At 43.4% G+C, this 17,405-nt stretch overlaps 1 protein-coding gene across 1 annotated transcript in view; it reads right to left on the reverse strand.

The window, feature by feature from the left end:
* sez6b (seizure related 6 homolog b) overlaps positions 1–17,405 on the reverse strand; it is a 205,153-nt gene that overhangs the window by 31,445 nt on the left and 156,303 nt on the right. The window contains exons 7-9 of the mRNA XM_069166512.1: positions 13,686–13,852; positions 9,463–9,657; positions 3,941–4,079 (exon numbers count right to left, since the gene is read on the reverse strand). Of these exons, the coding sequence (XP_069022613.1) occupies positions 3,941–4,079; positions 9,463–9,657; positions 13,686–13,852 (501 nt within the window). The remainder of the gene's footprint in view (positions 1–3,940; positions 4,080–9,462; positions 9,658–13,685; positions 13,853–17,405) is intronic.

Below are 17,405 nucleotides of genomic sequence, written 5' to 3' on the forward strand. Positions count from 1 at the left end.
ATTACACAGACAGCCTCATTCAAAAAGTGGATTTCATCAAACCGAAGGCTGATGTGTTGATGATAAAAGTGAAAAAGGCAGAATTTGGGAATAGGGTTGAAAAATGAAAAATAATTGTGTCTCATCTCTTTATGTGCTTATGTTCACATTTTGTCCAATGAAATCACCAAAAACCAAGAGGATCCTCCTCTCGAAATGTGAATACACTGAGAAAATTGCGTTACATAGTATCTGATGTTGTCATGGTAACAGGATGTCATTTGTCATTTTTGATTGGTTGCCAAGCTTTGAGAGGTCTTTACCTAATAGGAGCCTGTCAGAGGACCGACGCCGGGATGAGAGAAGAGAAAAGGATGTAAGATAACAGGAGCAACTTTCTGTTGACACTGTGATGGACAATCGATGATTATATTTGAAGTGTTTTAGTTTCTCTCATCTTCTGTGTTTTTGTTTTGTCTTTTGTCCGTTTTTCACCTTTGTTTGACAGCAGATAATAAAGCTAAGAGTTGTAGCCTGTAATAACGAACTGTTCACAATGCAGCGATGTGGCATGCGTTGGAACCACTCGGCTAACCGAGACGCCGCAGCTTAAATCACTTTCCAAACTTAAATCATTTTCCAAAGGGACCACATTCAGAATGTGAAAATACTTTGAGCCTACTACGCCTTCTGACATACTTTTGAACTATAATAATCACATCAAATGCACCATACTCTTTAATTTCATTTTCATTGAATTAACAATTGGCAATTTATTCAAATGGCAGAGCAGCCAAATGTGAGCCACTGAGGTGTGAACAGCTCTCTTTAAAACAATTCAGACTTTCTTTCACATCTTGAAATTACAAAGGAACAAGCATTCGGGAATCCTTAATGGTTCCCTGAAGCTTAGAAATGTCTATTTACCCCAGGTTCACTTTACCCAAGACTTATGGATAAAGCAATAACGGCTGCTAACAATTACGTTCAAAATATATTTGATCCTTTTAAACTGGATGTGCATGGAATAGCTAACTACAAACCTGCTCAGGTCATTCACGGCCTGTTATACTGCACATTTCTTTGTGTCACATCTACAAGCACATAACACTAATAGGTCAATCTTATTTAAAAGCTCAGTACATTTAAAAGTTCGATACATTTAGTGCCTTTTGTCTAAAGTCATCAAGTTATGAATGTGTGTGTGAATGTTTTGACTTTTAAGCATTCCTCATAACAAATGTTAGCTTTTGAAAAAGTGACAGCTACACATGAAATCCAGTTAGTATTGATTACTTAACATGGAGCAGATCACAGAGACCTATTCTAAATATATTCAGGTTGTTAATAGGCTATCAACACAGCAGGGGCCTATTTCACCAAAGTGATTTGTGAGCACTGCTTACATGCAGATCACACATTGTGCCAGCATCCTGTTTCAGAGATGACTGTCACTCCCAATTCTGGGAACTTTATTCCATCCAGCTGCTATTAAAGTTTCACGAGAGAGATGCTGATGTCGGCAGCTCAGTGTGCTCCAGCTGCAGCTGATGCGTGGTGTAATCAGGGTTCAGGGAGACGAGAGCAGCACAATCCTGTGTCTGTTAAACTCTGCAGAGACGTGTGATGGCTGCTGCATGACTCATTTGTGTGCCAATATTGTTCCAGTGGAAAACTGCCCCTTTTGACAAGTGTCTTTGGAAAAGCTGGAGCTTGGTCCCGAAGGCCTTGATGTGTGCATACAGCAGCCTTGCCAAGGCATTCTCCCCATGCAGGCTACGCTTTGTTATGTCAACCAAAAAAGAAAAGTCTGCCAGCCGTACAGGATCTGACAGTTCTCGTATCAGTTGTCCCTTTTTTAGACAAACCAACGTCCCCCTGGAAGAGGAAACGCGATGCAGTGTGGACCGGCTGAACTGTCTCACGTTGCTAGTTGGACAACATCATCATCCACCTGGAGGTTTAACTGAAGTAGCAGCGGTACAAGGCTTTAGAGCGAATCAAGTTAACGGTCTGTAACACCAGTTTCACAACAAACTTCCAATGTTTGGACTTTATGGGAGATTATACAATGCAGTTCAATGGTTTTGATTCCCTGTCCTAAGACTTTGTTGCCTGTGTGGATATTTAATTTCACTCACTATTCTTGCTTTCACTAACTTTAGTCCATAGCAGTTCACATCATCAGCAGTTGAACCGAGACAAATAAATCCACAATAAATCTCTGACCTTTCAGACTTTGGAGGTCAACTATCTTCTGTAATGTCTAAGTCATCATCAGCTCCTCTCAAAGATAAGTAACTGAGCAGTGCCAGATTTATCTGTGCTTTCATGGCAAGCTAAAGAACAAAAATCCTCCCTCCTTCTTTCCATCTTTCCTTCTCTGGGCCACAGTGATGTCAGCCGTACAACCGTACGACACGCAAAACTACAAGCAAACTTGTTTCTTTTTGGGGGCATTTGTTATCCTCATTGTCTTAATCACATATATATGTATATATATATAGATAGATAGATAGATAGATACTTTATTAATCCCGCAAGAGGACATTTTTTGATACAGCAGCATTATAGATACAGGTACGATACAGTTCCATTAATCTATAAACAAAACAACCACAGAAGCTCAGGCGAAAAAACACAGTATTTTGTCTGGCTTGATGAAATAAAGTAACTGAACTGGAGGTACTAGCATTTGTTGTGACCTACTTTCTATATGATCACTTCACAATGCATAATGTTGATGAACAACAATGCATGTCGAGGTCTGCAATATTTCAGACAGTAAACAGTTGGTTTTCCTTGTCGACATGTTGGATATGAGGCAAACGGACACGTCTAAAGACCGAAGTGACTTTGACAAGGATCAAACTGTTTTAGCGGGATGTCTGGGTCGGGGCAATTTTTAAATTGTGCTTTGTTGGGTGTTTGAGATGGAGCTACAAACCACGAACACGGGACAGGATGTAAGGGCAGGTGCTAATGCTAACGTGTTGGTGCTGAAAACCACAGGGCATCTACGGAGGTCTGGTAGCATCAGTGCCTCCGCATGTCATAATTATGTGTATAATTTTACTTCCATTTTGGCACTACTTTTTAATGATAACATTACAAAAGATTGTAGAAGTTGTGAATTCAAATTATAAAAGGTAAAACATTTTTCACACACATTACTACTCTTTAATTTTGCTTCTATATTTACCCATGTTTTTAGGCTGTGAGGGTACCTCCACTTCTACTGACATCACCTACTCTGCTGAGTGAACAGCAGCAATTACTTATGTTGACAAACTTCCTTTCAAAAACCAGAGGAAGCCATTAATCAATGCCTCTCAGAGTACAACAGCAACACAGGTGCTGTTCAGAGAGAGACGACAAGGTGAGAAAGACAGAGCTGAAGATGCAACCTATGCAAATGAGCCCTCCTTAATTTGCTTGCAAATGGCAAATGATTTTGTACGGCTGACTGACTTATCGGGCTCTGACACGGCAGGGTGCGTTGTTCTATGTCTTCACCTTGGCACTGCAATCACTAGAAACACACACTCCCACGCTGTACACTTGCACCCTCTCCTTCACTCTGCAGCCATTACAGGAATTTGGGGTAGAGGCTCCCAAACAAAACCTCCCTGATATAATTAGTTTTCTCCGCTGCACCTAATTAACCTTTGCCTGTGTGGCACTTACACATCTCATTCACAAGCTGAGCGCTCTTTCATTAGAAGCATGTTGTGTTTTTGATGTGTTTCAGCAGTCATGGTGAGGTAGCTCATTGTAATCTTCAGACTACTTCTGTGGGTGTGTTTGAAGCCGGTGTGTGTATGAGCACCGGAGATGAAACAGATTTAGTGATAATTAGATTCAAAGACGAAAATGGTTTGTTGCTGCGATTTCATGCAAATCAAAGGGCAAAGGGACGAGAAGGCGGATCAAACTGCACATGTGGACGGTGGATACGTACACTTTAATGTCCAGCATGATCCTCTTGTCCTCCTCGACGTGGATTCCCCAGATGCAGTCCTGGCCTCTATCGTAGGCTTCAGGCCAGTTAGGAGAGAGCACAACTCCAGCTGAGTCGGTGATCTCGCCACTACAAACAGCTGGAACACACACACACACACACACACACACACACACACACACAAAATTTAAGCTCATTGTACAATTTGTTTCAAAATGAGCAATATGTAGACATTTTCTAAAATGATGAAAGCAAAGGAAAGACAAACAGTTTAAAGTGAATTTTTGATTGTCTGTTTGAGCATGGGAGGATTACTGAGCTGGCTAACAGGGCACAGAGTCTTTCCTGGGACTGACAGTTGTTGGAAAGGTAATCAAATGACAACAAAGGGACATAAAAACCCAACAAACAGAAATAAGACAATGAAAAGGACGTAGACGTAGAATGAATTCCAATTGCTTCAAAACCACCATGAAGAGATGCAAAATGAATAGAAAATGATGGACGGTGACCAGAAAGAGTCGTGGTTTGGGTCGGTCTGCTTCTCTTGTGTGTTTCTTGTGTCACTGTCTTACTCTACCCACCAGAGATCTCCTGTGTGTGCCCCCCCCCCCCACAGTCTCTCTCCATGCCTCCGGCCTCACCTCCTTTTTCGTCTTGGGCAGGCTGCGATAGCTGCAGTCTTGTCTACCTGAAGGCGCACCTGCCCACCGCCCAAGTGGTACCCCATATACCGTACTTCCCTCCGCCCAACTGCACATTTCCCTGGGTTGGCGGTGAGCCCAGTCTGCCTCAGGGACTCTAGCACTGCGTCCACCCGCTGCACATGCTCCGCCCAGGTGGTGCTGTGGATGATGACATCATCCAGGTAGGTGGCCGCATATACAGCATGCGGACGCAGCACCCGGTCCATGAGGCGTTGGAACGTGGCCAGGGCACCGAACAACCCAAAGGGAAGCGTGGTGAATTGGTATAACCCAAACAGAGTAGAGAAGGCCGTTTTCTCCTTGGACTCTGGCGAGAGAGGAATCTGCCAGTAGCCCTTAGTTAAATCCAGTGCCGTGAAGAAACGCGCAGTGCCCAGTCGGTCCAGGAGTTCGTCGACCCGGGGCATTGGGTACGCATCAAATCGTGACACATCATTCACCCTGCGATAGTCCACACAGAACCGTATAGATCCATCCTTCTTGACAACAAGAACAATGGGGCTACAACAGGCATTGTTGGACTCTTCTATTACCCCCATCTCCAGCATAGCAGCCAATTCCCTCTGAACAATTTTTCTCTTGTGTTCAGGTAGCCTGTAGGGTCGCGACCGCACCGTCACGCCCGGAGACGTCTCAATGTTGTGCACTATGAGGTTCGTGCATCCTGGCCGGAGGGAGAACACGTCAGCAAACTGCTTCTGCAACTAGGCCACGTCTGTTCTCTGGGTCCCGGAGAGATGGGCGTCGAAAGGGAGCGAGGCAGGATTGGTGGACTTTGGAACCTCTGGCCCCAGCTCCTCTCTCTCAGATACCGCAGACACCAGAGAAACAGGCTCCGCCTCTCTCCATAGTTTTAGGAGGTTGAGGTGGTAAATCTGTGTAGCTCCGCTCCTGTCAGATCGCACCACCTCATAGTCAACGTCCCCTACTCGCCGTGTGACCACAAAGGGCCCTTGCCACTTGGCGAGGAGTTTTGAGCTGGAAGACGGAAGCAATACAAGTACCCGGTGCGAATTGCCTCAGCTTGGCCCCTCTGTTGTACAGCCATTGTTGATGTTCCTGGGCCTGGAGCAAATTCTCACGTGACATCTGACCCAGTGTGTGGAGTTTTGCTCACAGGTCCATGATGTACTGAATTCCATTCTTTCCGGGGCTCGGACCTTCCTCCCAGTTTTCCTTAAGCAGGTCGAGCACCCCTCGTGGTTTCCTGCCGAACAGCAGTTCAAAGGGAGAAAATCCCGTCGAGGCCTGGGGGACCTCCCGCACTGCAAACAACAGAGGATCAAGCCATTTATCCCAATTACGTCCATCGTCATGTATAAATTTACGAATCATGGACTTTAAAGTCTTATTCAGACGCTCCACAAGCCCGTCAGTCTGTGGGTGATAACACTGGTCCGAATAGACTTAATGCCCAGTAATTCATAAAGTTCTCTCAGTGTTCGTGACATGAACTGGGTGCCCTGGTCAGTCAGAATCTCTTTCGGGATTCTGACTCGGGAGATGACCTGAAACAGAGCCTGTGCAACACTCTTTGCCGAAATGCTGCGCAACGGCACTGTCTCGGGATATCGTGTTGCGTAATCCACTAGGACTAACACAAAGCGATATCCGCGTGCACTCCGGTGAAATGGCCCGATGAGGTCCATGCCAATACTGTCAAATGGGACCTCCATCAAGGGTAGCGGATGTAAAGGCGCCCTCGGAATGGCCGGCTGGTTTACCAGCTGACACTCCGGGCACAATGCACACCAATGGTGCACATCCCCCCGGATGCCCAGCCAGTAAAACCGGGCCATTATCCGGTCCAGAGTTTTCTCATATCCCATGTGGCCTGCCATCGGGTTATAGTGAGCCGCCTGGAAAATCATTTCCCGATGGCTTTTTGACACCAACAACTGGGTGTTTTCTTGACCTGTTTGAGTGTCACGACTCACTCTATACAATCTGTCCCTAATCAATGAAAAGTGCGGGTATGACGGCACTGCGCCAGGGCGCACCAGCTGACCATCAATTTTTATCATTTGGTCAAAGGCGAAACGTATCGTCCCGAGACTGCTCAAGTGGAAAATCCTCCATGGAGCGTAATTTGGGAACCGGTGGAGTCTCCACCGGAGTCTCCGCCGGTTCCCTCTCCCTCTCCCTTTCTGCAGCGTCGGACAACCTCGCGTTGCCACTGAGCGCAGCACACATCCCGCATGTCCCTGCCGGTCGTGAACGCACCCCCGCACTCTGCCCCATTAACTTATGAAACCCAGGCCAATCTGTCCCCAAGATTAGGGGGGAGGCGGGAGCTAAACGCTACCTTCACTTTATGCTTTTTCCCCGTATCTAATTTTTACGGCCACCACCGGATAATCGTGAATATCCCCATGCACACACTTAATCCTCACCCACGATGCCTCCACCAATGCCCCGGGCCAAACCAGGCTCTGGTGGATCAGCGACTGCATGCAGCCCGAATCCACCATCGCCTGGTGTGTACCCCCCTGGATCCTTACCGGAACGCGATACGTCGCTCCTGGACCGGGGGAGGATGTTGGAGGCCTGGCAACCCGAACCATCTGTCCCACCTCCATCAATGGACACTCCCTCCGGTAGTGTCCGGGCTGCCCAAACCTCCAACATTCCTGCCCTGGCGGTTGAGGCCCCCCTGTCGGGAGGGAAGTGTGCCAGGGCTGGCCGCTCCCGAGGAATCGGGGAACCGGGGGGGTTGTTAGTGCCGGTGGCACCGGCAGGGCCTGGGCTGCCCCCGGCTGTGGGATTCCCCTCCGCGGCGCGGGAATCGGTCAGGCTGCCGCCAGCGGCCGACCCCCATCCCCCTGCCCGCTGGGATGGACCACGAGGTGGTCTTCGGCCAGGGTGATGGCGGCCTCCAGCGTCGCCGGGCGGTGGCAGTGGACCCATGCCGCGGTCCTGGCTGGCAGCCCTTCAGTGAATTGCTCCCTCACGATCTTGTCCACCACCGCTGGCGCTCCTCCAGAGTTCCCCGGCTGCAGCCACCTGGTCGCCGAGTCCCTCAGCCGCAGAGCGTTGGCGAATGGCGGTCCCCGGCCCCCAGCTTAGCCTCCCGGAAGTTCCTCTGGTGGTCTTCAGGGGACAAGCCTAGCCGGTCCATAATGGCCCTCTTTCCATCCCCATAGATGTGTCGGGCCCCAGGTGGCAGCCCCAGGGCCGCCGTCTGCGCCTCCCCTGCCAGGAGAGGAAGGAGCCGCACTGCCCACTCCGCCACCGGCCAGCCACACGCCTCCGCCGTTACCTCGAACATTTCGAGGAAGGACTGTACCTCGTCCGCCGTCATCATTTTATGCATCGCCACCCCCGAAAAGGGCGCCGGCGCCGATGGGGCCCCCGCAGCCCGGCCCGCGAGCTGTTCCAAGGCGCGGGTCTGCCGCTCTGCTTATGCCCGTAGCGTCCCCAGAAGCTGGCGGTTCGCCTCCGCCTGATTGCGCTGCATTGCCGCAATCCCGCTTAGCATCTGTCCCAGCGCCACAATCGGCTACATCAGCGTCTCGCTCTGTTGTCCGCCTGTCTCCATGCCCCACGTTGGGTGCCAGTGTAGCACGTCTGAGCTACCGTGGGGGTTCTTTTGAGACAGATGACACACGCTGAGCCACAAAGTTTGGTTTATGGTTTCGCTTTATTGGGTGATCCACACTGCAGCACACACTCTGTTACACCCGGTGTCGGCGCTCTCCTGCCCAGCCTCCGAGCGTCCGTCTCCAGGCTGCTTCCTCCTCCCCCCTCACCAGGTCCTGCTCACTTATATCAGGGAAGAAACCAATACCCCCCCCCCCCCCCCCATTCAGTTCAGCTGTGCCAATTATCCTCCTCCCGGCACCGTTCCCTGAACCACTCCCTCACTCTCTCCCCCCCTGCAGCCGAGCTAACCACGCCCCGCCACCACAATTACGTTCACAAACAAAAAAAACACACTTTGCAATCACAGTCAGTACATATACTCCCCTCCAGTAACCACTAGCTGCTGGATGGTAAAATGAGTTTCCTTTGGGTCAAAACAACTTTTTCATGAAACAGTCTCAGTCTGGTTTTTGGTTCCTTTAAGTTCTGATTCTTTTACCCTGCATGAACTTTTGGGCTTTTTGTTTGTACTCTGCTGCCTGGATTTTGTTATCCCCTAATCTTAGTAAGCAAAGTCTTTTGGTTGCCTCATTCTCGTGTCTGTGTCGTGCGTCAGGGTCCTTATTCTTGACAAAAATGTGACAGGAAGCAATGCAAACCTGCGTATGATACTGATACTTGTGGTGAGTAGTGGAGTAAACTGCAGCTGTTGAAATGGAAGAATGATGGCAGGATATTGGTAGGTGTTAACTGATTAAATTATCATCATTGGTTATTTTGTATATCCATTTAAATTGACAGTAATAGTGAATATCATCTTTGGTACACATTGTATGAATTTGGTACATTTGTTTCATTACTTCAAGTGTTCAGTTCTCCTGAAGAAACATACGTACTTTTGGTGTCATAAAGTGTGAAATAAAAACTATCCAAGGTGGATTTAACTTCAACAGTGAACTGAAAGAATTGCTGCATGGTATCCACAAATGTGTGTGTGAACTATAGAGTCGCCCTAAAAGTAAAGAATATTGCTTGTGTGGTTATAAAATCCAACATCTATAATAAGTAAAGTTGGCTTTGACCCAAAAATGAAAAACCCTGCTCATATGTCCCAAAATGAAATGCTATCCATTCATTTAAAGTGCAGCATGCCAGCTAAATGTCAGAAATAAAACATGTAATGTAAAAACTCTTAATGGGTTTTATTCTTCTACACAGCGCTTGGATACAGACCTCTGCAGGCAGGTTCGGTCTCATTCCATTGTGGATTGTCGGGGTCCATGCATTCAATGGTGACAGATCCCTGTTCCAAAGTATAGCCGGGGTCACAGGCAAACTCCACTACGGCTCCCACTGCCCAAGTGTTGTCGCTGCTGGTAAGGTTTCCATATTTCACGTAGGGTTCGTAGCAATGGACTGCTGCAAAGGCTGCAGAGAGAAGGTGCAAGTTATGTATTAAATCCTTTTAGTGATTAGAAAATACTCAATTTATCAGAAACAAGTAGGAAGCCATACCTGCCAGCTGAGTTAGCATACGTTAGCATCTCCATATATGGTCTACATTTCCATAATTAACTTTTTTCTTGTAATCACACTGCATTTGGAAAAAAATGTCTGACAGAAATACGTTAGATAACAAATATGCCACGCCATGTTGCAGGGAGTGTTTAACAACTGATGCACAAAACATTCAATGTAGTACAATTTTTTTTTCAATTTCTATTCTGATACAGAATGAAAATGCAGATAAATAAAGTGTCTCTCCAGGTGTTCGGACCAACAGATGGAAAACTTCTACTGGCTGCAATGAAGATGGTTTGTAAATGTTTTGTATTTGTGATGTATTTCAATGGAATTTGAGGATTTTCCCATTAGCTACATTTGTTGATTGTGTTCAGTTCTAAATAGCAAAAGTTCAAATGCTAACACTGACTTAAAATGGTAACATTTTATGATGCCATTAATTGCACAACATTAGCATAAACGTTGTCATTGTGGGCATGCTAGCATGCTTGTGTTAGCATTTCACTGTTGCTACATAAAGAATTCTAAGAATGATTAAAACCTGTGCTTATGTAAGTATATCAGTTAAACGAGCTGACAGTGAGCTGAATATTTATTTTAAAAGCAACTCCAATGATGGTAACTTTGGAGGCATTTTGAGACGTTTTGTTGATGTGTTTTGTAATTCCACATCTGAGTTCTAACAGTAATGCAATAATGTAAATATGCAAAAAGACGCCAACAGTGTTACTTAAATCCTTCACAGACGTGACATGTAGCTGAGTTGTTGTATTGTCATGGAGCATCAAGAGAAACTGCCTTTCAGTTATTTTGTATCTTTTTTATGTAAGTTTTTACAAAACAAAATACATTTCAAGTTAAAGAAGCAGCTCAGAATTTAAACTAATGTTACTTCTACTTTGTAGAAAAGGATCACAATCCTCCACTGTGTTTCAAACATGTTATTCAGATTTTAGAACTGGAACCTTTAACTTAACTTGCTTCATTGACAGGTTATTTTGCAGATGGTGCCAAAAAGTAGAAAAAGGAGCAACAGCAGAATTTCAGTTAGTCGTGGTTGAATGAATGTTCTCGAATGAGGTTATCTGTTCACCATGATGGGGAATGTCAGGATAAAAGTGAGACCCTCAAATTTGCTATAGACGAGCTGAACAGCATTACGCCCTGTTAATGGCCATAACGAGGTCCGTTAGAAATATGCATGGCTGCTCCCTTTGGACTTAATCCCATTTGTGGCAGTGAAGCGGAGGCCTAAGCAGATTACATTGATTGTATTTCCAAGTAGTCCTTACGGGCTAGAGACGAGTCGCCTATCTGATGGGGAGTGCTGAGACAAATGTGGAAAGAAAAGATAAGCGAAGCTCAGTGATACTGTATCTCACACTCACCAAGAAATGAATCCCTGACAGTGTAGCTTAAAACTTACTGTAAAATGCATCATTTGGGTTCTAATTTATAGAGCTGAGGTGCCCAAATTGCTTCAAATGAAGGGCCAAACATTAACCTGGATGGTCGCAAAGAAATGTTGTCATTATGTTAAAATATATTATACTATGTGATATATATTTTACAGAAAATGAACATCCTAAATCTCAAATAAAGTTTTAGAATAATTAAAACCCAACTCTTTAATCTGTGTGATAGTAATTTAATTATTTTCCAACAATTATTCTTGAATAAAGGCTTCTTGCCAATTTCACTTTATTTTTTAATTTTCCCTTGTCAGTGTGCTACTGCCTCGATCTCTCATCTTGACTGGCAGCCAAAAGTCAGGGACATAGGACACATGAACAGCATTAGCAAGGGAGAGAGAGAATACTATCATTCTTGGCAGATAAGACATATGCCAATGGAATTTAACAAGGAAGCTTACCAACACTGTGCTGTACACGGCTGTAAAAGTCATCCTTAACTTTTTAGCTTTGCAAAATGTACAGCTCGTCCTCAGTATGTTTAGGATTTTACAGCACTTAAAAATTGGGAGAATAAGCACGAGTATGCCAAAACAAACAAGGTGCAGGCCAAACTTGTCCAGTGGGCCCCAAATTGGGCAGCTCTGGTATATCATTGAGCTGTTTGAAACTGCGAGTTTATGTTGCATCCTTGAAAAACTGTCCTTGATCGTGGTTTTCCTAAGTACTAACGAGAAGCAAAGGGAATGCACAACTTTAAGATTTAGGTTGTTCCCCAAGAGGGAGCCTGCGTTTGCTAACGTTGCAGTGTACTACCAGTACTAGTAGCTCTCGGGTGAATACCCATCCTCTTTCCTGTATTTGTATCATCTGGCTGCTTGTAGTTTTGTGGTTAGTGGGCACTGTAGGAGAAGAGACTTGAATATCACACCTTAAATGTTTGGGGTGTGTTTGGGCTCATTATCCTGCTGCAGTATGAATCCTTCTCAACAAAAAACAAAAGCTGCAGCATGTCTGTATGTCACGGTGAACCATGAAGCCCTACGGCTCACTGTGGGTTTGATCCACTGTGGTATCATCCTGTCCCCTGTGTGTCTCCTTACATCCACCCTTCTGTGGTTTTTTTTTTCTATCATCCACTGTAAGATGATGGTATGTCTCAGCCCATGTAGAGAAAAATGAACAAGGGTTGCATGTCTTACAAAACCTAATGTTTTTGAAGGAGACTTCAGAAGATGGAGAAGGGTTGATCATGTTACCATTAGAAGGAAATGCTTTATATCATTTTGCTGACAAGAAAGTATGACTGAATTTATATGAATCATACATGTTTATACTGTTATTATTGTTATTATACTGTCTTTAACAGTGGAATCATTAAAACCAAGAAGTCGAAAATCTCATAAATGAGACCAGTGCTCATATCACATCTGTTCTCTTAAGCTGTTCTGTGTTTTACAACGAAAATGTTGGATGGCCTGATAACCTCCTTTAAAAAAGAATTAGAAAAATAAACTGTATCCAAACTAATTGGTTGATTTGAATTTAAAGTTATGGATTACTGAGGGTGGCTGATGTTACATAAATCCATGACTGTAACCGCGGTTTTAGCAGAACTGTAGATGACCATAAGATGTTTTGTAGCATTGGAGAAAGCTTGAGTTGAGGTTATTCAAGCAAAGAGTTCCCATATGGTCATAAGCAACTGAATATAAATATGTTTAATTAAATTGTTATTATTTAGCACTCATTTCAAAGCAACACATTATATTTGACCTAAAAAAACACATCATATGACATTTCCCTTCTTAAGGTATTTTCTAGATGTGCAATTTCTCAAACTTGCATTAAAGTTCCAGAGAACTACATTCATATAATCAAATCAAAACTGTATTTGCTCATATTCTGACACCAAAATGTGACTGCCAGGTTATGGTCCACATCACACAAGAAAAAGCAGAAAAAGGATACCCAGACACTTTTCTGTCAAAAATTATGGAACAAACAGATGAATTTGAATACATTTTAGCGTGTTTATTTTACATGAACTAATGTTAAAATCCAGAACCCTCATCAGCCTGATTTCCTGAGTGATACTATAAGAGATGAGACCTTTATAATTACACTTCCAACTTTCGCCAACCCGCTTTTATTTTCACCATTAGAAAAGAAGGTTTCACTGCTTTGATACAGACAGCGCAGCACTTATTTTGGTGGTGGAACGCCATTGATTATCAGAATTTCATCATCACTGCAAGCACTGGCCTTCATTCAAGCAGCACCTCCTGCCATTCATTCTGCAGTCAGCTTTTACACTATATTCTGTTGTTGCTTTGTGACCTGGGGCAATTTGTGAACACAACACCGTTTATATGAAGTTTTTAAAATGAGTGCTTTCTGATGAGTTTTGCTGCCATGTTTTCACTACGTTTACTTTTTTGAGTTTATAACATCAAGCAGGAGCCCCCATGACATGTCACCACATGCTAAGCTTCAGCTATCCATCGCTACGGTGCTTACCTTGGTACCTGATGGCAATGCCAGTGGATGTGCCAGTAGCATCTGTAGTCAGCTCAATGAAGAGATGCCTGGATGTGCTGAGAAGACCCTCATTAGGCAAATATTCCACCTCATACGAATCATAGAGAGCAGCTGCATCTATGCTGTTGCCATTTTTGATCAGCAGTCTGGAAGACAGGGAACAAAAATCAATTTAGCAAGACTCCAACTACTCATGAAATCAATACCTGTGCTAGCTACTTTGGAATATTTTGTTTAACTTATGGATATCAAACTGTATACTTTGTCTGAAAGCTTAACTAATAAATATTTGCGTTAATAATTTGTGACTGTGTAATATGAAAGGCTTTGCTCATAGTGATGAACCCATAGAGAATTATCACCAAGTCTGCACAACTACTAAGCTGGTTTGGCTCTTTTCCCTTCTTGTTTTAGATTCAGTCATCAACCTTGTTTTCAGCAGCAGGCAGCTGTATTCAATAAATATGCTAAAAAAAAAAATGACCGTACACTACCGGCTGGCCACCAAACAGTTATTATTGACTAGCTAGTTAACATAGCAGATCTGGCAGCTAAAAATGCCAGCCATTTTTGGAGGAGATAATATCAGACCTGCACAGGTCTAAATGAATATCAATGTTGCTTTTTGTGTAGCTGAAATAAACTCACTTGATGCAGATCACAATGACAACAGTGGTAGAGTTTCAACAAATGCCTTATGGTGGTCAATATGTATTATAATAGTGACTGTTGAACACTAATGGTTTTAAAATAACCGTTAAAATGCCTGAAAAACAATCTTCAGTGGTGCCAGACCCACATAGTCACGTAATGAATTTGGGGCTCGTAATACTAACCGCCACATACTCTGTTTGGACCTAGTCCTGCACAATGAAACAGCAGCCTTTTAGTCAAGGAGTGGACCAATGTATGACTTTGGTGGTTGGGGCTACACACACACACACACACACACACACACATGCAAGCACAAACACACACACACACACACACACACACACACATGCAAGCACAAACACACACACACACACACACACACACACACACACACACACACACACACACAGTGAGAAAAAAAAAAATCAACCACAAAACAAACCAATACATCTGTTAGAACACAGTCTCAATATAAAAATAAAGGTTTCATTGTTTCAAAAGGTTGTTTCAGTGGTTCAATGTTTAAAAAAATACAACCCAGTTTCTGAAAAAGTTGGGACGCAGAGTAAAATGTAAATACAAACAGAATGCAATGATTTTGAAAATCCCATAAACCCATATTTAATTGCAAATAGACCAAAGAAAACATATCAAATGTGGAAATAGAGAAATTGTACTGTTTTATCAAAACGTTTTGCTTATTTTGAATTTGATGCCGGCAACATGTCTCAAAAAAAGTTGGGACAGGGGCAACAAAAGACTTAGTTGCACCTTACACCTTACACCTGGTGGAACATCACACAACTAATTAGATCAATTGGCAAAACGTCAGTAACATGATTGATTATAAAAAGATAATTTCAGCAAGGCAGAGTCTCAGCACTGAAGATGGGCTCATGTTCATCACTCTCTGAAAGACTGTGTGGGAAAATAGTGCAACAATTAAGGAATAATGTTCCTCAATGTAAAACTGCAAAGAATTTGGAGATTTAATCATTTATGGTTCATAATATCATTAAAAGATTTAAGGGACAATGCTGAAAACCAACATTGGATGGTCATGACCTTAGGTCCCTCAGGCAGCACTGTATTACAAACAGACACAATTCTGTAGTGGAATTCATTGTCTGGGCTCAGGAACACTTCTGAAAACCATCGTCTGTGAACACAGTTCATCGCTGCACCCACAAATGCAGGTTAAAACTCTACGATGCAAAGAAGAAACCAGATATAAACATAATCCAGAAACACCGCCGCCTTCTCTGTACCGAGATCATTGAAGATGGATTGAGGTGAAGTGGAAAACTGTCCTGTGGTCTGATGAAATTAAAAAAAAAGAAAAAAAAAAAAAAGGGGCAATCATGGACGCTGCATCTTTCAGGCTAAGGAGGTGAAATACCTCTTTAGCGGTGAAAGACCACCTCTGATTGCACCTTTTTTTTTTGTTATCAGCGCTCAGCTAAAAAGCATCTGTGATGGTACAGGGATGCATTAGTGCACATGTCATGGGTATCTTATACATCTGGAAGGAACCATTAATGCTGACTGATATATTCAGGTTTTGGAGCAACATATGCTGCCATCCAGACAAGGGCTTGCTTATTTCAGCAAAAGCATGCCAAACTGCATTCTGCACATAACGCAACTGTAGTTTCCCGTCTTTGTTTTAGCTGCAGCTCCTCATCTCTGGTAGTTTCATCATATTCTGACAAAATTTGCATAGTTTTTATGACTTTTCTACTTGCCTTTTCCATGTCGGGTGTAACTGTGATAGACCCACCTGCACTTGACCCACAATTGCAGTTTGATTGACATCAGTCACAGCCCGATGCTGACAGCCTTCCCTGCTTTATTCAGAGCCATTGGATAAAAGACAGATTTTAGAGAAGCCATTCAAAATGTGACATTGTGCCAATATGTGGGATGCGGAAAAAGGAACGAAAATGCTGTGCAGTCCTGCCCAAAGTGGGACATCTGGTCACCCTAACTGCGTCTCAGATTGAACCTTACATCTTTGAACAAATGTGTCCAAAATAACAAACTAATAAATAAGTGCTAAATAAGTTACAGAAAATGCACATTTTTGTTTACAGCCTGTCTGATCATGTTTCCAATGGTGAATACAATGTTGTTATAACAGAAGGAAATGAAGGCTACAATTACGGAAATGAAACCCAAATTGAAGTAGAAAGTACAGTTATCTTTTAAGAACCCTTTTATAACCCCACGAAGGTGTCAGGCCCATAAAGAATCACTCATCAGAATTTTAGCTGATGTAAAATCTTGTGGCAGACAATAGTTGCCCAGCTGATGCTTCACGATGTATTATCATCTGCAGTTGGGAGGACTATTTATGCAGTCAGACTCTGTGTTCATCGTCTCTGCCTGTGACTCTCTTTCTTCATGGTTCCCCATTGAGGTCTGCATTGATTTTTCCCTACTCTGCCTGAAATTATTCTCCTCAGGTAGAACGAAGAATGTGTAACAGAGTGCACTGCAGCCTTGGTGTCAAAAAAATAAATAAATCTATATTTACATGTATTCTTTATGTTTCTATTCACACAGACTCAACTAAACTCAATGTGAAAATGTTCTTCCTTTTTAGTTTATTTCTGTGATGTGGTTCACCACATCTGTCTTGTTTCCTCCACAGTTGGGTTGAGAACCATTTTGTGCCCTGAATATAAAGAGTGTAAAAAAAATATATATAACAGGTTCTACTACATTCTACATAAAGTGATACATCAGTGAAATTCTTTGCTCTTCCCCAAAAAGACCCAAAGATCTGGTGAAACTCCCTGATATTGTCTTGACCAAAACCCACTTCAAAAGGACTAACTACTCTTTTATTTCAGTACCAACAAATAAAGTGAATACAGGCTTTTCAGGTTTTAAATGTATCTAATTATTTATGGGCAGCATCACTCTGATATAATAATGTAACTTTGAGACAAATGAAAGGTAACCTGTGGAATAATTGACTTCTGTTGAGCTGTTTATTTATGAGCCGGTCTTGCTCGGTATGTAAACTTCCCATTACACTGA

The sequence above is a fragment of the Embiotoca jacksoni genome, unplaced genomic scaffold (genome assembly GCF_022577435.1).
Source record: "Embiotoca jacksoni isolate LCO1_2020_lvr unplaced genomic scaffold, fEmbJac1.0.p SCAF_39, whole genome shotgun sequence".
Lineage (NCBI taxonomy): Eukaryota > Metazoa > Chordata > Actinopteri > Embiotocidae > Embiotoca > Embiotoca jacksoni.